Raw genomic sequence first — 24,029 nt, forward strand, 5'->3', positions numbered from 1 at the left:
GCCAGACGGGAACTTTAGGAAGACAGACTGAGACAAACTGTCCACAGCATGCACATCACTGAAGCCATGATCACTACTCAACCAGTGTTTTATAAGTGACTATCAAAACATGGGATTACGTATTCATGACAAAGTATATTGCTTTGTCTAACCATTTAGTTTCTTACAACACTGTTTCAATCAAAAGATTTTGATGGTAGGTTTAATCATATTTGATCATGGAAATGACTTTGAAACATTTGTCGACTATAAGTTTCTCTGTGTAAGCCATATCCATACCATGTGGCTTCCTGGCTTAGGTGAGATGAAAGACTACACAGACCTGGCCAGACATCCTAGAGGCTTACCAATGTGGTTTCTAATTTAGTTTCATATTTAGATGCTGAGTGAACCAATCCTTATAACCATAAAGTAGTTTTCCTGTATAATAATAATGAATTAATAGTAACTTATTTAAATATACAAGTAATATGTGACCAAGACCAATTGCCACTTTATAGATTGAAATAGAGGAAATATCAATTCATGCAGACAGGAAATACAATATTTTTGTACTTTACTGCAGATATGCAATATTTTGGACATGAAAATATTTTTGCACTGCATTAGCCTACTTCATAAGACGGCAGTATAACTGCAGCCCAGCCCAGAAGAGTCTAAACTAGCCTACGTGCAGACCTAATAGATCACAGAGTTCATTAGCCTACCAATTTGCCTATGCATTTTGCTTGTTAATTCCATTCCCCTCACTGACAGCATTTCTGTTTATTCAGATTGCATCCGTTTCATTACAAAAATCACCCTAAATCTTGTTAGATAGATAGATACTTTATTGATCCCCAGGGGAAATTCAAGTTCTGTCTCTATATCAAACGAATGAATATCATGAGCAGCTTTAGCCTATATGCATGCGGGTCTGTCTTATCTGTATCGAACCAGATTTATTTATCACGCTTAAATTGCAGACTCGAAACAACGATTCCTCTGTTGCTGTAGCCTACAGTTAGACGGGCTAGCCCACCTCCTCATCTCTCCTCCTCCTTTGGTGCCTCTGTAGAGCGTGATTGGATTAGAATCTGTTACCCTTTCCCCTCTAACCCGGTGATGTTGGCTGTTTCCTGCTCCTTCTACACGGCTGCAGCTGGAGCCTTTGAGTGCTGCTCGGCAAGGAGCAAACGCTGGTCACAGATCGGACAACTTGAGCTTTAATCAAAGCAAGCGATCCTTAGCCCCACTGATTTTTCACATTTCTTTCATAGCGATGCGGAGAAAATCAAGGATATTATTATGTTTCGCCGTCCTTTGGGTGCTTGGTATAGCATACTATTTCTACTCGGGAACAACATTGAACCGAAAGGTAAGAAAACCTCTTTGGTTGGTGGTAACTTATTGATTTTGCGACAAGCATTTATTGTAAGACTACGCTGTGGCTCGTGATATTTTGCATTTTACTAAATACAAAGGGGGTTGATCACGGACACTCACCTAAGTGACTAGTGGTAGAATGTTGGAAAATATTTATTCTATCATTAATATTACAGGAATTTGCTGTAAGTGTTAGTGTCGCTGTGAGTGTATTTTAATAGGCGTTTATTTGCACGAAAGAGGACGGCAATAATGTTATCGCGAGGTGCTCACGGCGCCGCTCAGTGCTGCTATCAGTTGGTTTGCTGTGATTGAATTTTAAGAAGACAGGTCTCCAAACTGAAACGTTAGCCAACTAGCTAACATAGCTAACGTGTGCTAATTGTGAGCTTTAGTTCACTGAACACCAAGTCCAGACATTATTCCTGCCGGCGATGCTTATGATGAGAGTGAAATTTAATTGTTTTGATCAGAGTATTCCAGGAATGAAATGGAATTACGTTAGAACACACCGGTCGATTTGTAGTGAACGGAGGGATCTCATATTGTTACTGAGTTTTAATTTAAGATTTGAAACCAGTATGATAGCTTGCTAAGCTTACCATTGCTAGGTTAAGTGATGAATGTTAAAGTCGGCTGAACTTCGTAAGCAAGATCAGTCTATTCTCTTTGCTGAAAGAAGCCTTTGTAGTCTCGGCACGAATGGCACAGTCAGTGTCACTGTTTCGCCTCTCAACCTACTGTCAGTTAACTTGGCTGTGTTTTTCGGCGAATTCAAACATTGGTGATCTGTTTTGTCTTGTTAAGACGGCCAACTTTTTGCATAGGCCTACGTACACCGTTGGCGATTAGCGAATGTGTGAATTGTGACCATCGCATGAAACCGGTATGAAGCAGTAACGCTGTCGTGTAGCCTACCATTTGGAAAGCAAACCACAGATCATCCGCGGATATGCGACGTGACATTGCAGTCATTGTGACATTACATTTCTCATTGTCCAGCTCTTCAAAGAAACCTGAGTCTTATTGTGCATTTCTTGGGGACAATATATTATCTTAAAGTGACTGTAGTCTGTAGACCAACGGCACACTGTATGTACATTATGTCCAGGAGCGAAGACTTTGTCGACATCCGTTGTAAGCAACTCTAATTTAATGAAGCATCTCACACACGCATCTAAAGCTAGTGGCCAAAAACACCGATACCTCCACCACAGATGATGGCTCTCCATTCACTAGCAAAGAAGGACTCGGAGCAAAGTCCTCCAAGCAGCAAAAGCTAGATCTTTCTGCCTCACAACAAAAACCTATGACACAGGCTGAAGTCAACCGTAGGTCTGTTGATGTACAATATCTTGAATTTCCCCTTGGGGATGAATAAAGTATCTATCTATCTATCTACCTCTAGGTCATTAGGCTACTCAATGAACATGAAGCTTTGATATCTGACTGTAACAGTCTACGAGTCTAAAAGTGCAATTCATGTATAAGTTCCACAAGGCATTGCAAATGTCCCTTAAAAGACAATATTTAGCCTACTAGTAGGCCTACTGGTAGTACTAGGCTGGTAGTGTCAGGTGTGGGTAATGCCTTGGGCAATTATAGAATAGAATAGAATAGAATATGTCGGAAGTTCAGTGCATATGTGAAGGCAGTTATTGTTTATGTCCTGTTGGGTACTTTCCCCTCAAACAGTGACCGGAAGGAAATGTTAGGCCAGCACCACATTTGTTTTATTACCAGTGTTGGGAACGTTACTTTAAAAAAGTAATTAGTTATAGTTACTTACTACGTGTTCCAAAAAGTAACTGAGTTAGTAACTGAATTACTCTATGATAATAGTAACTCGTTACCAGGGAAAGTAACTATTTGCGTTACTTCAATGAATTTGAAGTAGTGCTTATATCTCCACCTTGAAAATGCCAACTTTTCACAGGATTGCTCCTGACCTCTGCTGTTTCGTCGAATCTCTATTTTAGCTGGTGCTGTGTGGCGCGTGTGCTGGCAAGTGTGTAAAAACACTGGCTCTGATTGGCTATCATGAAACATGACTCTGCCTTAGCCAATCATAATCGCTTATGTCGTTATTAACCCACCTCCTCAGTAGCTGTGAGCCAGGGGTGCGTTCGGATTACAGTTTATTCAATCAATGCATAGTAACGCACCGCATTTAACGTCCAGTAACGTTAACGGCGTTGTAACGACGGGAAAGTAATTAATTAGATTACCCCTTTACTGAAAAAATAACGTCGTTACCTAACGCCGTTTTCATTCGTTACAGCACAATCTTGATTATGTTCCATTACCAACATGATTGCCACTCTATCTGTGCTAATTATGACTTTCATCAGCAACCAAAAATAGCGTGCAGCTTTCATTCTTTCTGTGGTCTTTGTCTTTCTTAGCGTGCAGCTTTCTTTCTGTGGCCTCTGTCTTTCTTTCCGTCTTTCTTTCCTCTTTTTCTGTACTTTTTGCCTTTGTGTGACTTTCCCTGAGCGAGAGGGGAAAGCACTGCCCACATTAGTGATTCTTCCTATCTGCATCACCAGCTGTTGTAGAGAGGCTCCGTGAGTGGCTGACAGGGGTGCAGCGTGGCAGAGTGTCAAACAGCTGGGTGGCAGGCCGTCAGCTGCAGGACCACACTCAGCTGCTTGCCGAATCCCTCACATGGGGCCGAAGTAGTTCCTGTTGCTGCTTCAGCTTGCACCAGCTTGGGCGTCTTTCGGCTGCATTGAAGGGATGATCTATTTTTATCCACCCTGCTTTGATGTGTCCAGCCGCAAGTGTGTCTGGAGGACTATACGGCTCGCCGGACAAGGTACTTGTTTGCCAAAAAGTCACCAAGGCTCTTGTCAGCACCGGTGGTTGCTGATGTGACTCGGCTTTTCCGCTTGGAAACTGTGTTGGTTACGCAATGTGCTTCCAAGCAGATGTTGAAAGCGTTTGTCCCCATCCTTGCTCACAAGAAAATGAGTTCCTGCACTCCCCTGTTGGAGGGTGGTGGTGGGGAGGGGCGGGGGTGCAAGGAAAAGGAGGAGGAGGAGGGTGTCCTTGAGACCCACATCTGAGGTGACAATGGCTCAATGTAAAGTAAAAAGTAAGAAGTCATGACAGGTTTTTTAGCCTGGCTCTGTTTGTGTAGTGGCATGTCTGCAATTGGATTCGAGCAACAAGCTGCTGTTATCCCTCATTGAGTGCCTAAGAAGAGAGGGTGTATGGGGGAGCCAGCTACTTGAGTGTGGTTGATGTGATCTTCACTGTGGCATGTAGTTATTGACAGTCTGATCACTGCACCTGCCCCCTCCCACCCCTAGCCATCTCAGCAGTGGGAGACGGCAGGGGTTGTGAGAATATGAATGTCCTCAGGGTTCACAGTATGCTCAGTTCTTGGTGTACATGCCAAAGCCCTAGTGTGTGGACATCGGAAATGTATCAATTTGCAAGTCAGGTTACATCCTGGGGATGGAACTCCATGAGAGCTGTGTGTGTTTGTAGGAGTCCTCCATATTGGTATTTTTTTTAAATTAGGCCTATTGCTTCTGGCTACAATGTACCCACCTGGAAACCTCCATACCTCTGAGCTGATATTCCCTAGCTTGACGTTGTCATACTCAAATTCTAGTCAGAATATGAGTCTGATACTGCTCAATTGGGACGTAATTATGGGGCGTGTTTCAACCGATACAGGGGGGGAATGCCTCTGCACTCAATTGGATAGACCTAGCCAATCAGCAACGTAATAGCTTAGCGTGAGGTGTAGGAAGAAAACACACAAACCATCCTTCTGCTCCTATATTTCCTCCGTTTTTAAAAATAATTCTGTTGAACAGTGATCTGCTACAAACATGTTAAACAGCTGGGAAAGGCAATGGTCCGCAAATCCCTCGAACAGGTGGTCAATCAGAGATTTCAAACGAACGAGGGAACATGTCGCAATGCAACAGTGCTGTTTTCCCTTGATGAAAGTGAAACCACCAGTTTTCCCACATCTCAACTTTGGCCAAAGTTTTCAGAAATAATTGTTTTCAGTGATACAAACCCATTAAATAATATGAATTTTTTTCTTATGGGGTCTTAAAAGCCATGTATCCTTCTAGCCACAGCGTTTCAAACATAAACCTAATCTAAGCGTGCTCAGATGACGTGATAGACCAGGCGCTGTTGCTCACCTGTCCATCATCGTAAAGCCTGATTTGATTGGTCCGCCCGATTTAGGGCGAGCATACTTCCACCACAATGGAGCAATGCCAGACCGAACTTCCCATGGGGCGGGACTAAGTTCGGAATGGCACCCAGGCTAGCTATTCCCCTTTTGTTGCTAAATTACAGGCACTTTGCATAATCTCAGTGGTAAAGTCTTAATTGAAGGCTTGCTTTTAGTCATGCTCAAATATATTATGCAGAGGGCATGGCATGGATAATGAATTGCCAGAGAGAGCAGCTCCTATGGATAACATTAAAAAGAAAATTGCATACCACAGTTACAATTGTCAAATCACAGAGACCAATGCTAGGAAATAATGTTTTTTTGTGAAAACAAGTACTAGAAATTTGTCAGGAGGTGGAGACGACAAGATTTTACTGAAGCGGCCACCTCACAATTCTCTATGCAGGAAAAACCCTGTTTATATTTTGATTGATGTGCAGGTGCCATTGTGTCAACACATGGCTCCAGTGAGACCTGTCCTTAGATAGTGGCCCGTTGTTCCAAGCTGTGGTCTCATCTGAGAGCGAGAGGCCATGTTTAACCTGTGGGTGAAAACATTCAACCATGTGGTCAGCACATTGCATTTGATGAGCCTGTTCTCACTGACCTTTGGCCAGCAGAAGATTTTATGTGCGACCATAAATATGTTTTAAAGAGCTGTTTCAGCCTCAAGAAACCATTGCCTCTGAGGCTTTGGTGTGGTAACTACCCCTCGGTTACAACCTCACGTGATGTTGCTGAAGTAGGAAGTAGGTCGAATTATGAGGAACTCCGTCGGCCTCTTCAACTTCGTTTCTCGGCCTCTTCACCTTCGTTTTGACAAAGGGACATCGAAGAGAGTCACACTTCATTAAAAGGAAAGCATTCAGAGTCACACTTCACTTGATAGTCCGCCCACTAACTTTATTCTACAGATGCTCAGATTATCAACAAACTATCTGTTAACTACAATTTATAGTTAAGGTAAGGGGTTGTATGTGGTTGCGCTGTTTCGCTGATGTTCAGTGATCGTTCAACAGCAATTTTAGTCTCTGTGGGCAGAATAGCCAAGTAAAATGTTACCAAGAGAGTCATAAGAAACCAATCTGTATAGTCTGCCCCAGTTTGACACTGCACTGAAATGTCTCAGGTTGTTTACAAAGCACACACGAGGAAAATTGTAAAATTTGGTGCAGATTGGGAGGTAATTTGGGAGAACCGTTTGCGTCATGCACAAGCTGCTCCAGCTAGGCATCCACCACAGGGAGTTACATTGGATGGATTTGCTCACTCAGTGACTCTTGAACCAAATGTAGGCTTTAGCATCTGATGAGAAAATGATTGTGTGCTAATTTGTTAGATAGATGAAGTCTACATCTGGATACTATTTTGTTTGCTGTAAAAACCTTTTTGTAAGTAGCTGGATTGATCAGTGTCTGAAATGCACTGCAAAGCCACTGCAGCTTGAGAAAGCCTGTTTGTATCCTATGTGTATGGGGAACTGTTAGTCTTTCATCAGAAAACAAAGAAACATTGATGTCCTTAATAGATTAGATTAAAGAGCATAGTGGTTGCTGGCATGCTGCCTGTGCACTGCTTGTTTGTGCGATTGTTGTCAAAATGTTGGTATTGGTCAGCTGAATACATCATGCAGAATACACATGGGCTGAATGTATGCAGAAATACACATGGTACTTGCAGTCACCTACCCTATTGTGCATGTGAGCACTGTATCTCGGCTTCTCCAGTCACCTTCAGTTTGTGGTAGGTGCTGGTAGCTGTGTGCAAGTTGACCATAATTGCTTAATATGTCAGTTTAAGCACCAATAATCATTTTATTTTTCTTCCTTGTCACATTCTTCTTGCCTTTTCAATCCAGACCTTTGGCTAAATTAGAGCTTCATCTTTGAATATGTAATTTCATGTGATTTCCTTTTAAATAACTTTCTTGGAGTGTGACTACTCTGTCAGGGCTGCTAATCGATAAACTGTGTTGCTATCTCACTCAAGTTCTAAACACTTCAGAATACTTTCTGATGATGATTGAAGATAAATTGGCTTGTTCAATACGTAACATTTAACAGATGGTGTTAAATGTTGTGACTGGTTAATGTTGGCATCTAGTCCTGGCACAGCACTGTTAGTTAGTCTAGCAAAGAAATGCCAATCCTTTGTCAAAGCTCTTATGGCGCAGTACTTCAGTGAAAAACAACCTCAGATGTCAGTGAGGTTGGAGCCACAGCAAGGTTGCTGTGATAAGTGTAGCACGCATTGTAATTTTGAAATATTATTTACCTCCGAAATGCTCGTATCTTTATAATCAGTCCTCCAAATGTCTCTCTATTGTGCATTCTCCATTACTGAGTTTAGTAAATGAATGCTTAGGGGAGCCTTTGGAAGTCTCATCTGATGGAACTGAATCAGAGATGGCCTATTAAGTTGTTCTGTGATGTGTAAGTAGTTTTATAGAAATAATGGAAGGATGATTCTTGGCTTTTGATATGTGATTAGTAGAGTTTAGGATTTGCTAATTGTTTTAAATGATTTTTGCAAGAACAGAGTCATTCAAAAGTCAAAAATATGGTTAACCTTGTTATGGTGGCCTTGTGTGCTTCCTCTTTCTAACTTCTCCTCCATATATTCACCATTGTAGTTTAACAGCAAACAGCAAATCACCTTCTTATGGCCTGTTCACATAACTACATAATTTTAATGATGTTTCAGTGCGGTGACTGATAAGAGGGATTTGTTGGTCGACTCTACTCCCTTAAGTGTCAACCGTTGTGTTTGACTTTTGTCAGCTTTTGACGATTATCACCACAAACGTTTTGGTCAAACACTTTTCATGTGAGAGCTGTCCTATTTCATGCTGGCAAAACAATGTTTCTACCCAAGATCAGAGATCAGAAGTTTCATGTACAGTTAATGCTTTGTTTACACTGCTAAAATGCTTTTATGATTTTTAAAGATGGGCTGAAAGCTTATGTCAGGGGGTTTCTTGTTCCACTCTCCTTAAGTGGCTATTCTAGATGCACAGTAGCGTATTTAGTGATGATGGTGACGGATCTGCTCTTTAACGGTTCCAGACACAACATGAGGGTCTGTTTTTTGTTTCTTTGTGTCTCTTAGCGGAAGGGTAATGCATGCTGCCATTAAAAGGCTGTTGCCTGTAATAGGACAGAGAAACAACAGGGCTCCAGCCCAGGATGGGTTCTCAAAAGGGATATTGGCGTCATTGTCAGAGGTCAGATTGCTGTGTAGCACAGTGGGCTTTATGAAGTCCTTCATATTGGCCTATTTCACAATAGAATACCAGCTCTCCCATGGAGATGATGTTTGCGACTTGATGATCCTATGATGCTTGCATCCAGTATGTCAGCGTATTTGAAAGTTTGGAGATATTCTATCCTGGGAACTCTAGTATGGAATAATGGCCTTTTTTTGTGCTCATCGCCTCCACAGTTGTGACGAAATAAACCTCCTTTTTCCTGAGCAGGAAAGGAATAAATGGCTGAATCGGCTTTTTCTTTGTATTCACCTCTGTTGTCTGATCAAGTAGAGGATCAGATTTTTTGGAGAAAAGAGAATTTATTTATAATTGGCTGGGGCTTTCAGAATTCCTTTATAACTGGAGTGTCATCTAATCCCTCCGGCAAGAGAGCTGGGCATTTTGGTGAGTGTGTGTTGAATGCAATTGAGAATGCAGACTCCCACGATTCCCTATGCTAACGAGCTAGTAAGCAGTTTTCCCACTGCCATAAATTTACTACTTCAAAGGACCCAGACGTAAAAACCTCTTAATTAATTTTTGTACAGCCCCCCCCCCCCCCCATTTTATTTTTATTTTTTATATATTTCTTTTTTTCAAATGACAAGCATTAGATATAAGGCACAGCCTAACAAGCAGTGACAGTCTCGAGCTTCTCTCTTCTCCATTATACCACTCTCATAAATCTCACATTAGTCTAGTGTTTTTTGCAAAAAGGTCCATCAGCGATATCAAAAAGGAGCTATTAAAAGCTCCTGCTTGGTACTGTGCTTAAGATCTAAATAGTCTTTTGTGGATCTCTTTTTGGTGGGAACACATATTGTGGTAGTTACTGTGGAGTTATGTGGGTAATATAGGAAATCACTGTAATGCCTTTGGTGACTAAGAATGCTGTTTTGCGTTCTCATAGAGTTGTGTCATTTGCTGTTAGTCACAAGGTTTATTTTAAATGAATAGGTCAGTTGAACTGAATCCTTACTTTTGTGCTTATGAATTTATCCAGACCTTTTTGGGGATACGGGATTCTGTGCGATGTTTCAGTGTGCTTGATGTGTATTCAGTGTGCATTCTCAGGTGGTTTCCAGTGTACAAACCAGGCTTTTCCTCTATTCACATCGTCTAGTAATCTTTAAGAAATCTCTTTGTAAGTTTTGCTAAGTTCCTGCTAAACATTAGTCAACAGATTCAGCAGGAACATTTTTAAGGCCATAAACTGAACTTTAAGCTAACCTTTATGGTGGAATGAGGTGACTTTTCAAATTTTCTGCTGTAGTAGGGGGTTGTGGTTTCCTCTTGACCATCCAGTGAAAGCTTGCAGCAAAGAACAAAAAGTGCTGCAGAGCCAGTTGCTTTACCTAAAAGCCCTGAGGGTTGAACGTCCACCTCCAGGCACATTACAAAAACAGCTGTTTGGGCTCTTCATCTTCTAAACAGCATTGCCATAATCAGGCATCCCTTTCCTTTTGGCCCTGAAATATATAATTTTCTTCAATCTTAGGTGAAAGCCGATGGAGGCACACAGTACTTTTGATATTACTCATCTGGTGATCGGTTTGTCTTTCAGTGTAAAATCCTTTTGCGACTTGACTTTCTTGCAGCCTAATCAGCACAATGTCAATGAGTTAAGCTGTGGAGATACAAGAACAGACGAAAAAAATTAGCATTTCCTTCTAAAGAGCTTTGTCATAAAGCATTTGTGGTCAGGGAATAGAAGAAAGAACATTGCATCAATGGCTTGCGTAGCCTACCAAAAAAGAAGCTTTGAAAGAATGTCACAGTATTTTATTCATTGACATTAGGCTAAGATTACATTGCCACTTTAATCTTATTTGGGCTATGACTAAAGCGCCAACAATAGTCTTTGCCAAATCATAGGCTTATTTGATTGCTAATGATCAAAGAAAATGGATGGTGATGAGAATTAGGTCTGCTGAATTAGGAGATGATGAACATTCATGTAATGCAATGATGTACATTTTGCTCAATAGGGCTGCTTTGAATAAATTTGTCCTTTTTATAAAGGAAACGGCAACATCGAACTGGGCATATTTTATAGGGGTTGTTTTAATCGAGGTATTAGCCCTCAGGAAATGACTGCCGGTGTGGCCTCGCCTCTGCATAATTTAGCGTGTGCAGAACACTTGTTAATAATGATGACCTTATTCTATTGATTAGGACACGCTGGGGAGACTCCTCTGAGAAATGCATTATGGGTACTTGGAGAGTGTCTCCACAATGCCACAGTTTGTGGAGTGAGGACATTGAGCCTCTGGTGAGCTTCAGCAGAGACAAGGGACAAAAAGGCAAAACTTATGATGGCTCATGAATTTTTAATGAACCCTAGCTGGCATGATTTTGGAAGCACTCCCCATGGTGCATCATCACATTAATGAAAGTTAAGGGAGAAGAGAAAATACGATCTGCAAATTTCCAAGGTTTTTTTTTTATTATTATTATTATTATTATTATTATTATTTCTTGTTGAGGTAGCAAGTGATCCACTGGGGAGCCGGGGAGCCAGTTTAGGCCAGTGTGTGTGAGCGGGGGGAGGGTCCGGGAGTGATTAGTCAACTGTGCAGGTCACGTCGCGTCATCCAGAGCCTACAGCAATGCATTCCTGAGGTCAAGGAGGAAAAGTCAGACAACGTGTCTGATTCAGAAGAAGCCGTTATGGCAAAAAAAGGCAAGAAAACAATGTTTCCGACAGGAATGGCTTCTGTGAGTTTCTGTGGCTTAGACATTGCAAAAACACCAACACCACAAACTGTATGTTCAGCTCTAGATGTAGTCCAGAGTGTTGCGTGTTAATCTGAACATTCCCTCCACTCTATTGGCTCCATTTACTCTCTCTCATTAACTGCCAAATGCAACGTTATGAAAAGGGAAATTAAAGGTGTGCTGCCCTAAATGCAACGTTATGAAAAGGGCAATTAAAGGTGTGCAGCCCTAAATGCAACGTTATGAAAAGGGCAATTAAAGGTGTGCTGCCCTAAATGCAACGTTATGAAAAGGGCAATTAAAGGTGTGCACCCCTAAATGCAACGTTATGAAAAGGGCAGTTAAAGGTGTGCTGCCCTAAATGCAACGTTATGAAAAGGGCAGTTAAAGGTGTGCTGCCCTAAATGTTGTCTGTCTTTCAGGCAGCATTGCAAGCAAGTCTCAAAGCATTATAAATGCGTCTTTTATTAATTTGTGTATTAATAAATTTAGTTGAAGCTGTCTTGCTGTTTTCCAACAGAGTGCCATTTCTCTCTGAAAGCCCTGGAGAGAATATAATTTACCGTTTATTCTCTCAAAGGCCCGAGCAGCGAGTGGGGCTAAACGCTGTACACTAAAAATCAAGACGCTAGTGACGGGAAAGGCCGATGGAAATAGCAGCCGTGTGTCTGTTTATCTTGATGGATTGATGGGTGATGGAGAGCCATTAGTCTGTCTGTGAGGAGCCGGAGAGGAGAGTGTTACGGCACAACGAGCGTCACGGCCATTTTCTTCCCCGGTTTTACTAGCCTACTCCTGTTTTTGTGGCTTCCTCCAGCGGGGTTAGGAAAGTTACGAAACATGAATAAATTCCTTTCGAAGACGCTAAAGCAGATGACGCATTTGCGCTTATTGGGCATTGATGTGAATGCTTGACTTTTTCCTCTTCAGAACGAGCCCTCCTCTCCCACTTGCCCTTTAACACTAATGATTATGACCAAATTTAAGTGCTGTTTTTCGATCCCATGCGGCTCAGTCAAATTGAATATTGCTCGGCCAACGTCCATTTTGCGGAGCGAGTGAGGATACGGCTCAGACAGTGCAGCACTAAGTGCTCACTCTTCTGGGAGAGGGCTCTGACTGAATGTAACCCCTTTCTGGACCCAACACTGTCCCCTGCCTCCAGAGAGCTTTTGAAAGGGCTTTAAATGGAAGCTCTTGTCTTCTGCCAGCGACCTTTTTGCCAAACAAGAGATTTCAGCTCCTTGAGTTGTTATTGCAGCACAAAAACGAATCCTCTACCCCACCCCCTCCCATGTTTTTGATAATGTTGGGATCTAACACGCGCGGTGGGTTGCAGCGAGAACAGGCCTGAGATCAGTGCGCGCCGCGGGCTGTCACATCCGGGTCTGATGCGGAGGAACGTTTTCCCCTGCAGGTTATCCACCCACATTCCTCTGAATTCCCTCAGCATGGACTGAGAGTCAAAACAGAGGCTGCAGTGGGAGCTCTTGTTTGTCTTCGCCACCACTCATTTGGATGGAAACGCTGGCAAGCTTATCAGGCCTGAGATACCAAGAGACGAGGAGGGGGGGGGGGGGTGCGGTGATGTGTAGGAAACACATACACACACACACACCTCTCTCAAAGATGTTATCTGATGTTCGCTGCCGACAGAAGGAGATTGGCCCAGTGTTGTCTCTGCTCAGTCCGTGGCAGCCTGTCTGTAGCGTGCCTCTCCATCTTCATCATCAGGCAGATGGACTTGGCCGCTGAACCACTTTGCTCCGTCATCCCAGCAGTAACCCCCCCCCCCCCACACAAACACACACAGACAGCCACTCACACCTTACCTCCCCTCCCCCCACCAAACTTGAGTCGTAGAGACCCTGCAGACTTTGGCAGCGGGCACAGATTTGTACTTGGCCCTTTTGCACAAGCTGCTAAGAAATAATCAGCATGGCACGCCAAGACTAATGAACACACTGTGAATGGTTCTTAGCTGCTCAATGTCATGGTGGACATGCTGGCTTTTTCAGGGAGAAAGAAGGTGTTTGATGATGTCTAGATTAGGCTCTATAAATGACGGGGAAAATGACTAGGCCTTAGTGAAGTGTGAATCTTTTGTGAATCTTTTGGTTTTAAGTCCCTAATCCTTACAGCGCCAGTGTCTCTTTTTTTTCTTTTTCTCCCATGTTTTAAAAATTCTTTTGTTTGTGTCCTTATCGCTGATGGCTGTCCAAGATCAGACTCTGTTTTCCATTTGTATGGACATTACAGATGACATTCAGAGATTTTAGATAATCAAAGTTCCCTTAGTATTTTAAAGCTTGAAAACTGAGGTCGTTTGGCCGGTGTAAGTGGCAGGACATAAAACAAGAAAACTGGCAAAACATACATGATAAATACATTTGATTGAATTGTTTAGAATTCGGAAGGCAGTGTACTGGCAAATCTTTGTGGATTCAGGTAGGTTTTCATTTAATATTTTTTGAAACTTGTTATTCAGAAATGTGGATATTGTTATTGTGACTTCGAGAATATGAAAAAATACCTCCAAAAAGTGTTTAATACAGACCATGAGGAAAGTACTTATCCTCATTGCCAACATATTGGTAATATAAAGTACACATTCTCAAAGACAATGGCAGTCAGGTTGCTCATATTTCTAAACCCTGATTTATGCTCCCTTTTGTCTGTATCCATAAGCTTGCAAGAAAACGTACAAAAAACAGACACCATGAACGCAGAGTATTTAACGCTGAGAATGAACTAGCCGTAATGGGTTTCCTAGCCACCCATCAGGGTATTGTGAGTCCTGTGCCTGTGCTTACGCCTTGTTTGGCATTCTGCACCTTCAGCAACTTCTATAATGAAACGGTGATGACTGTCAGAGACAGCTACCTGAATGGTAGCACTACAGAATGAGAGGAAGACACAACAGCAGTGCTAGATAAGCGAGCTTTTGCAGACACCATATAATTGACAGGCTATGGAAGTGTTAGCTGGGTAATTTACACTCTCATCCTCTTATGTTAACAACAGCCTTCGGGCACCCAGCAGAGTAGACCACGGCTAAGTTGACTATTCCTTTTAGACTAAATCAGTTGAAATCTATAGCATAGAAATCTATGGTGAGAATGGTTGCTCCAAGGATCAGAATTCCTCTCAACAGCTTTAATTTGAGCAGTCCAGTTTAGTCCAGTTGAAAAGACAAAGACAGGCTTGGAATTAAAACAGCCACACTCCCATGCGAAGCTTAGAGATGATCTCTACCCTGACAAAGCAGTTGGCATGATACCTTTCAGCTGAAAATGGAAAAGGCCTCATCAGCATTTAACTTCCCTTCCTACTGTGCCAACTTTCACACATTTATTGATTTATACATCCAGTTTTTAATACTTTGGCCTACTTTCATCAATTCACATTGTGTGATTTCCTATGTGTATTATTAGCTGTTAGATTATATGCAAGGCAATATTTCGAGCAGTGTTCCTGAGTTGTCTGGCACATTCCCATTGCACCATTCTTCTGTAGACATTCCTGTTGCACCACTGTAGAGAATCTTGATCATCAGTAATTGTCATGATCAGCTAATCAGAACAATGTGTCATCACCTTAATGCCCAAGTCCCTGCCCTAAAACACACACACATAAAGCACTACTCTGCTGTTGGAACTTGGAACGTGTGTGTGTGTGTGTGTGTGTGTGTGTGTGTGTGTGTGTGTGTGTGTGTGTTTTGTATTCATGAGGTGGTACATGTGACCAGTGGTGTCATAATCCACTGAGACTACATTTCGCAAGCCTCCACCCTGTCTGATTTTAAAATGAAATTTATAGTGACATGGAAAGGAACTAGGATTTTTAAAAATCTTTCCCATATAATTCAAATATAATTCATGATTTGTGGTCATTACGGTTTAATTGGAAACATTTTCATTCTCCAAGGCAGGACGAGCTCAAAATAGGCTGTTGAAGCCAGTACCGTTCAGTGGATTGCAGGATGACTTTAGCTGAAAACTGTCATTTTAAGCAAGTCTCTCCGCAGGGTTGCACATCCACCAAGTTCTGTCCACAGCATTTGCACGAACACAGGGCCTGAATGGGTTCATCAATAATTGGCAGAGGGGACTGTTTGTTTTCTCCCATGGCAGGTTTGGAAGTCTGTTCCAGAGTTGGCCTCCTGTGCTGTGTTCATGTGCATCCTGGGGTCTTTTCATTTCTACTTACAAGCATGGAGCGTTTCAATGTGTCCCTCCATTAAATGGCAGCACACGCAGGAAAGATAAAAGCCATACGGTCTGTTGTGGAGACTCCAAATCTCCTTGAGAGAACAAAACACTCCCCTGAACGCTTTGACTCACAAAGGCCTGCACTTATATCACAGAATGAGGTGCTTCCTTCCAGCATACCAGCTTGGGCGTTCTGCGATATTACTTCGGTCCAAGGTTTTATTGCGTTGTGATGGCAGAGAGTAGTTAGATGTCAAAAAGCCCTCCCTTTATTTCCCCAGTATGATGGTAACCAGTAATTGCTCCAGAGGCTGGGCGTTCAAGCTTTGCTCACATCCAGTGTGCGATGAATGGTTGAACATTAAGTGGTGTGTCCAGAGGCACCTTGAATCCCTCTAATAAGAACTTAATGCACTAGCAGAGTTGGGCTCTCGGTGAGGGGAATATCAAATTCACAATGGCACCCGAGACATTGAAGATTTTATTTTTCTTTGAGTCATGTCTCTGACAGCCTTAAGAGCAACTGTGTTTTTCACAGACATCAGCAGAAGTGAAACCTCAGGGCTGTTTTGCATTCGCATGATTAATGTTTTAGGAGTCGGATGTTTACAAATGTCACTCAGCAGAGATGCGAGCATAGCGTTTTGGATTTTAAAAATGATGCAATTCAAAGCGAAATGCAGATGATGAAATCTTCCAGTTGAAACATTTATGGTGACTCCAGGCATTAAGCTGCATGAATACGCTTGTGTGTTCAGAATTTAATTACCGTAGTGATGAGTTTTATTCATAGTATTTTGTAACAACATGGTATGCAAAGTACCTCCACATTATCCAACATGCCTTGTGAGATTCTTGTGTGTAATATAGGACTTTACTGAGCCGATTACAGCTATATGGTAATTAGGGATGTAACGATTACCGGTATAATGGTAAACCACGATAATAATTACCGTTTTCTTTTCAAATATCATAATTATCACGGTTGATTACCGCGGTGTGAAACCGTGTGTTTAATCCTTTCCAGCTTCATCTGAGCCTGCTTTTGAGATACAGTAGGCCTGGTACAATGAAACAAAACTGGTACCCTACTGATTCTCTTATCTAATTGATGGTTTTAACTGACTGGACTGAGCCAAGACGTTTTTGTAACCCAGATACACCTGGTTGGCAACACGGTCTCATTAAAAAAAGGTATGCAACATCAAAAGGATGCATGCAATGAACTAAATTAACTGTCTCTTAACACATTCTTGGAAAGCTACATCTTATTATTGATCTATTTTTACAGTAGATTAGCACAGGCGTAAGCTTTGTTTTAAAAGGCCTCATTTTATAAAGTATGTCATAGTCTCATGCCCAGTGGGCCTGGTGTGTCAGACCAATTTAATAGTGAGCTTCCTCGAGCAGTTGAAATTCTTTGAAGCTCCAGGAGTAACTCCTGCCCTAGAAATATGCTCCGAGGCTTTCAAACTCCCCTTACATGGAAACCAGCGAGGTCTGGCAATACAGTTTTACCCATATTACACTGCAGACTCTTAGAGCTGTTGGCGATCCATACCAAAAAACATGTACAGAAAGAATGCAAGGAAATGCTCTCCTGTTGAGGGAATGTCCATCCAAAACACAGGAGGGTACCCCACAAATCACGTTTCCATGTAAGGGGAAAGATATTTTAAGACGGAGTTTGTTCTCCCCCACCACCACCGCCTTCTATATTCTGTAGCTGGACGAAAGCTGTGCCCCACTGTAGGGGTATGATGCAGTGCTGCAGACAACAGCATTTGTTGTTGAGCTCTTGATTGAGTTATGGCTATCTTAAGCATAACAAGGCGATGCATTCTGCCCAGCGTCTTTGTGGAAGTCACAATGTGTGACCTATTTAGAACAGTAGGATCTTGTGAGGAGAGCCTATTCTGATAGAATAACTGGCCTTGTTAGATGGGATAGAAGGATGCCTGTTAAGCTTATGTTGCTCACAGGGCTTCACTGCCTTTGACGTTGATTATGAACTTTGGGTGTTTGTTTGGGAGTTTGCGTGCCAGTTACCACACTTGGTTGGGGGTTATGATTATTGTGGTGCTGTTTTTGTTGTTTGCTCTTTGTTTATATCTAAAAAATGACACGAACAAGGGTCTGTTCTATATTTGGTCTCCTCATTGAGTCTCTCTTTTGGATTCATTAGAAAAACGTATCTGTTTCTAAATCTCCTCATGGACTCTTCCCAAAATGTGATGGGCTATGCTTTTAAGGATGTGCCAAATGGGTTCTATCCGCCTGCTCCACTGGCACCAAGCTGTCACAGCTCACTATTGTCTGTGGCCCTTTTTTCTATCATTTCTTAATCTCTAGCTATCCAGCCATTTGTCTTGTGCCTTCTCTTGTTTCATGCAACAGTGTCAGAATTTTTCATCAGTGTCACTGCATCAAGGCTTGTTTGGCATGGTTGGACATAACTGACAGGTCAGACAAGTTTTCAGGCGTACACTACATGGTTTGACTGTGGAAGAAAGACTGTGCACCACTCCTCTGGTGCACACAGACAGTTGGAGTTGCGCCATTTCTGGGAAAGGGTTGATGTTCAAATGAGTCACATCTCATTCGAGCGTGGAGGGGCCTGATGCTGAAGGCCCATCTTTTAAAAAAAGACTGGACTGCAAAAGTGGCCTTTGGTTTTGTAGTTGTACTTTAAAGAATGTACCCTTAAAATATTTATTGTTGTTTTGGGGGAAGGGAAAGGCTCCCTTGAGATGTTTTGTGGACATACACACACACAGACACGCTCACAGAGATGCTTACACACTGGTCACAGTCTGAACACACACACTAGAATATAGACATGTACAAACATCATAGAGGGACACTGTTAACATCTGCTCTCTAATACACACATACCACACCAGCTGGTTACTTACTGAAAACTCCCTACGCACACACTCTCACTCTCTCACTCTGTCACTCTCATTCTCCCTCATCTCACAGCTCACATAACAGAGACAGGCCGGTCACCTTCAGAGCACTCACAGTTGGAAAACACACACATACAGTCTCATGGGCTGGTTGCAACCTTAGCACTTGTATGGCAACACACACACACACACACACACACACACACACACACAGAGAACCCCCCCCCCCCCCATACACACGCACATACCAGCTGGTCACACTCCACCGCACACGCCAGCATGACTTGTGCTTCTGGCCCTTGACAGAGATGAGAGCTAGTGCCTGTCATCTCTGTCTCACTTGCCCCCCACCCAGGCATTCATGTTTGATGGTATGGGAGCAGTGAAGTATCTTACAGTTTTGATCCCGTGAGGGAAATTTGGTCTCTGCATTTAACCCAATCGGTGAATTGGTGAAACACAAACAGCACACAGTGAACACACAGTGAGGTGAAGCACACACTAATCCCGGCGCAGTGAGCTGCCTGCTTCAATGGCGGCACTCGGGGAGCAGTGAGGGGTTGGGTGCCTTGCTCAAGGGCACTTCAGCCGCGGCCCACTGGTCGGGGCTCGAACGGGCAACCCTCCGGTTACAAGTCCAGAGTGCTAACCAGTAGGCCACGGCTGCCCCAGTTGTAACTTTTACACTTTTAAAAAGAGTTCTATATTCTCTTTCTTCCCCACCCCCCCCCCATATGCTATGGTGGAGAGATGGCCAGTGTGACACTACATGACTGCCTGGCTGGGTCTGGCATCTCAAGAGCACCTGGAGCCTTGCTGTCTGAGCCATTGTGTAATGTGCTACTTTTCTCTGATGAATTACAATGGACAATGTCCACCTGGTTCTGCTGTGCCTATTGTTATTTATTTATCTTTTGCTCTACAGAAAGTATTTGGTGAAGTGATATGTTTATAGTAGGTTAATATATTGAACTCGGTTGAACTATATTGAGCCAGTACAAAGTTGCATTTCTGAAAAGCTGGAGTTGTTATCTTTTCAAACAATCTCTCACTGTTACCAATTGTCATAATAAGGCCGCTTTTGGGGAAACGCAGCCCTGATTGATTGTAATGGATGTACTGTGTTTAATGGAACGTTTTAGCAGAGTCGGAGTCACTGAGCATTGTTGCTGTTTAAGCCTGCTCAGCATTCAATTGATTCAGTGTTAGTTACTGACACTTTTTAGTTTGTGTGTCACACATATTTAGCAGCGTGTTTGCCTTGTGGCATCAGACAGTGTTCAGTGTTGCGGTCTGACACAGGCACAAGCACATTAACAATGAAAGGGGTCAGGAAAGATGCTCCCTTGGAATTTGATGCAGTTGAAAGGTTATACAGCGCTGAGGCTGCAAGCCATTTAGCCGGAGTTGTTTTAACTAATGGCTCCCATTCTGTGCATTACTGCTAAGTAAATGTTTGATCACCCGAGCGGTTTGAATGTGGCATTTTATTACAGTGCAGCTGTCAGGGGGCAGCCAGTGGAAATAAGGAGGGCGAGCAGAGGGCTTGACTACACCCTGACCCATTTTACTGGCGCGTATGCTAGCATGTTCACGCCCAAACGGCGCTCGCTGTTTCCCATGCTACTCTCCCTTTTTCTTTCTTTCTTTCTTTCTTTCTTTCTTTCTTTCTTTCTTTCTTTCTTTCTTTCTTTCTTTCTTTCTTTCTTTCTTTCTTTCTTTCTTTCTTTCTTTCTTTCTTTCTTTCTTTCTTTCTTTTCCTCCCTCTTTCTGTTTCTCTTTCCTTCTATTTCTTTCACTCCATCACCCTCCCTCCCTCTCTCTGTATTCATATCTTGCTGTTGTGAGTTTGATTTGGCCTGCCTATCTCTGCTTATCACTTCATGGATAAGGTGGCACTCTGAAAACGTCACTCTTTTGGTTTTTGTGTCATCTTGTTTGGGAAACATTTCCACCCGTCGAGCCTTTTTTTGTTTTTTGTTTTTTTTGGAAATGACCTTGCGTTCCCCAGGTCTGGAACCGTGACTGAGAACAAAAAGTAGATTCTGATTTCACGTTCCCAGGAGGGGTTGAGAACACCTGTCTGAGGACACCATGGGAACCTTTTGACCCACTGGACTCCTCCCCACTGGACTCCACTGGACACATCTACCTTGTAGCAATGCAGTGAAGCACTCAGGTTTATGAACGATCACAGTCTTATGAAGTGGAATCGGTTGGAATTGATTAATGATTTGGCTGCACTCTCTGTAAATTTAAATCGAAGTAATTTTGCTGTGTTTTATGACAGGCCATAAATGAAGCTCATTCCCAGAAATTGAGCTGAAATAGCTCTACAATTACGCCTTCGCAAGCCAATGAAAACAAAAGGTGCAGAGGGTGGGTGTGTGTGCATGTGTGTCCGTGTGTGTGCGCGCATGTTTGTGTGTGTGTGTCAGGCGCCAGACAGAAGAGCACTGGGAATTAAAGCGTAGACGGGGCTCTTACTGGTCCAAGTCTGTCATTACGCGTCCTTAGGTTTCCCCCTAAGAGCTGCGATTACATGCAGCTCTGATCATCTCCGATTGTCTTTGTGGCTCTCCTGTTTCCCTGCACCAGAGGAGAGGACTGAGTGGGCCTGGACAGGCTGGAATGGACAGAGTGGGCCTGGACAGCCTGGACCTGTGGCCCCGGTGACGTGGGCTGGACTGCACGCTCTGTCCACCTTGTTTTGTGGCTGCCCCTTCACAAGTGGTACACAGTGACATATCTGCTTTCCGGCTCTGCCCGAGGGTCTTTGTTCGAGGCCAGAATTATACTGCTGCCAGATTGGCATGGAGCTACATGTGAAAAATCCATTACCAATTTTGCGTCACCTTTCGTAATTGGATCTGTAAACCGAAGCAGCTTGAAGCCTATTTTTTTCTTTTTTTTCTCATGTCTTGTTCTTATAAGACCGCAAAGTTTGAAACGTATGGTTCTGAACTCCGTTGTTTGTGTTTGAGTACCTCATTTGTGGTCGTTAGACCTTGTTTTGGATTCTCCAGCATACATGCAACTTGTTTCCCCTCACTGAGGCCTGAATGCTTTTCCTGCCTGCGTTGCCAAACGAGCCCCCTCGCCTCCTCTGCCAGTGCCGCCAACCCTCAGGTTTACGTTGTGCCTCAGCCCTCTCCTGTGACTCCCTGCTCCTCTCCCCGACTCCCATCCACAGAACTGGCCCCATCAGCAGATGGGTCTGCAGGACGGGAGCCAGCATACACAATCGCCTCTTTGAGGCGCCCCCACACCCCCGCCCCCCTGGCCGCCCCTGGCGCTCACACACCAGTGTGACTTGTCTCAGTTTGTTCTGCGCTGGCTTGGGTTTCAGGGCTGCAGCGCTGTCCTGCCTCCTCATGCTCCCAGCTCTCAGGTGGACCTCCCTGGAAAGAGCCTGGACCAGTCAGGGCATGATCTGTCATACCCCTGAAGCTTGGTGTGGGTTTACGAGATGTGGTTGTGCTTTACAAGGCTCTTTGGAGTCTACGATTATTCAAATGTACTCCTCCTAGGCTCAGATTGCATAGTTACTTGTTTGTTTAATCTAATGTTCCATCCATTTATGTATCTAGCCTATAGGGCCTATATTTTTAATGTATTTAATTTCACCTTGTTACACCTCACTCTGTCCTTGCTGTGAGAAGCCATTGGTGCTGACATGGCATTAAGCCTCAATCAGCTGCTTGCCCACCAGGAGGAGAGGAGCGGAAAGAGGGGTCACTGGCCCTCTGCAGGACATTAGTAATCCTTCCCTGGTCAGGAGCTGGCTTTTTGTTGGAAGTGCTGTGAAAGTCCATGGGGCACAGAGGCTTGAAGGACATCTGATAGCCATTTTGAAAAGCAAGCCTGCTATGTTGGCTCTCCATACAAAATGAAAAGGACTATTGCAGTGCATAAGTGGTCACATATAGCACATATAGCATAGTTTCTACATTATATGGTTTTTCACTAGTGCCTCTAAGTATTAGTTACAAAGTACTTGCCTTGACTTAAACGCGTTGTCTTGTTTAGTATAAAAATCAGGTTCAAAGAACTGACATGGTTATAGAAACAAATGTAAATCCCTGTTTGATCTCCTGGTGTTGTTACACCACCTGTGATGTGTTTGAAGATGGATCTGATGATGGTGATGACATTTAATAGTGTGTAATGGCATTTACATATCATTAATCCTAAATGCGATCTTAATCCTAGTTGAGAGGTGTCGGCTCTAATGTGCTATCCCCCTTAATACTCTTCACACCTGCAGCAGCTCTGCGCTCCCAGGGTCAAGGCTGGAGATGGGACTGCAGTTTGAGTGTTGACTGGAGATGCAGATCAGAGAGCTTGCACAAGGCTGGGAGCACTTCTGACTTGGGTGTCAGTCATTGACATGGCTCAAAGATGCATGGTTAGCATCCAGCGTGGGGTTCATCTCAAACAGGTTCTCCACTAACACAAGGAGGTTTCAGCGCTGATCATGGCACTCCTGAGAACTGTAGAATATGAACTGAGTTGGCAATGAGTCAGATGTGTTTTTTTTTTTTATGGAACCTTTCTAGAACGTACTGTGGGAGTTTGAAGAAAAATTCCTTAAGCCATCCTCCACAGATGCAAGCTGATGAAGATCCCCCTTTGGGTTCATTCATTTGATCCTGAAGAGCATATAGACATGATGTCAGCTCAGCTGCTGTTCCCCTCACGACCATAGCACTGCTGGCCGATTGCCCTGGTGAATTTCTGACCCAGATTCCCCACCCAGGAGGGAAGGAAGAGGGGAAACGCGGTGGCTCTGGAAAATGAGCAGATCTAGGCCTCCATAACCTTTTCCACCATGTTAATACATTTGCACGTTTTGAATGGGGTGTGACGAATGTGACTCTTATGGCAAGAGCTGAGCATTGCAGCATCTGTGTTGATGGTGTAAATTTAACAAGTCATTATCATCTGGAATTGCTATTGCGTGATGGGGTGGAAAGCCAAAACCCAAATGCTGAGTTGTTGATGGGGGACATAAAGTCGACTGTGACGAGGAAACTAGATAAAACAAAGTGAAGTCTCCTCACATTTAAATGAAGCTTTTATCAGACTTTTGCCAATATAACTGAACATTCTACCCTGGATGATGTGCTATTCCCTAAGGTAGGTAGACCATAGTTGTAGACTTATTAACTTTGGGGAATAATGGGTGGCTGTATTTGATCAAAATGGTCTGACTAAGTATAAACAAGAGTAAATAAATAAAATGATGGACAGGTAGATAGAACATAAACAAATAATAAGGGGGCTAAGCAAATAATTCTATCTGCTAATGTCTGTGTTTGCGGAGTTGACAGTCGTTTTGTCACAGTTCATTTGCGGCTGCCTCAGAGGAA

General features: G+C 43.2%; 1 protein-coding gene across 2 annotated transcripts in view; it reads left to right on the top strand.

The window, feature by feature from the left end:
- Positions 1-1,097: 1,097 nt before the first annotated feature.
- galnt2 (UDP-N-acetyl-alpha-D-galactosamine:polypeptide N-acetylgalactosaminyltransferase 2) overlaps positions 1,098-24,029 on the top strand; it is a 78,754-nt gene continuing 55,822 nt past the window's right edge. The window contains exon 1 of one of the 2 annotated variants that reach the window (XM_042065813.1): positions 1,098-1,357. In XM_042065813.1, coding sequence (XP_041921747.1) covers positions 1,262-1,357 — 96 coding nt within the window. In that variant the 5' untranslated portion in view covers positions 1,098-1,261. The remainder of the gene's footprint in view (positions 1,358-24,029) is intronic. The other variant, XM_042065814.1, reaches the window with a different exon arrangement.

The sequence above is a fragment of the Alosa sapidissima genome, chromosome 16 (assembly GCF_018492685.1).
Source record: "Alosa sapidissima isolate fAloSap1 chromosome 16, fAloSap1.pri, whole genome shotgun sequence".
In the NCBI taxonomy this organism is placed as follows: domain Eukaryota; kingdom Metazoa; phylum Chordata; class Actinopteri; order Clupeiformes; family Clupeidae; genus Alosa; species Alosa sapidissima.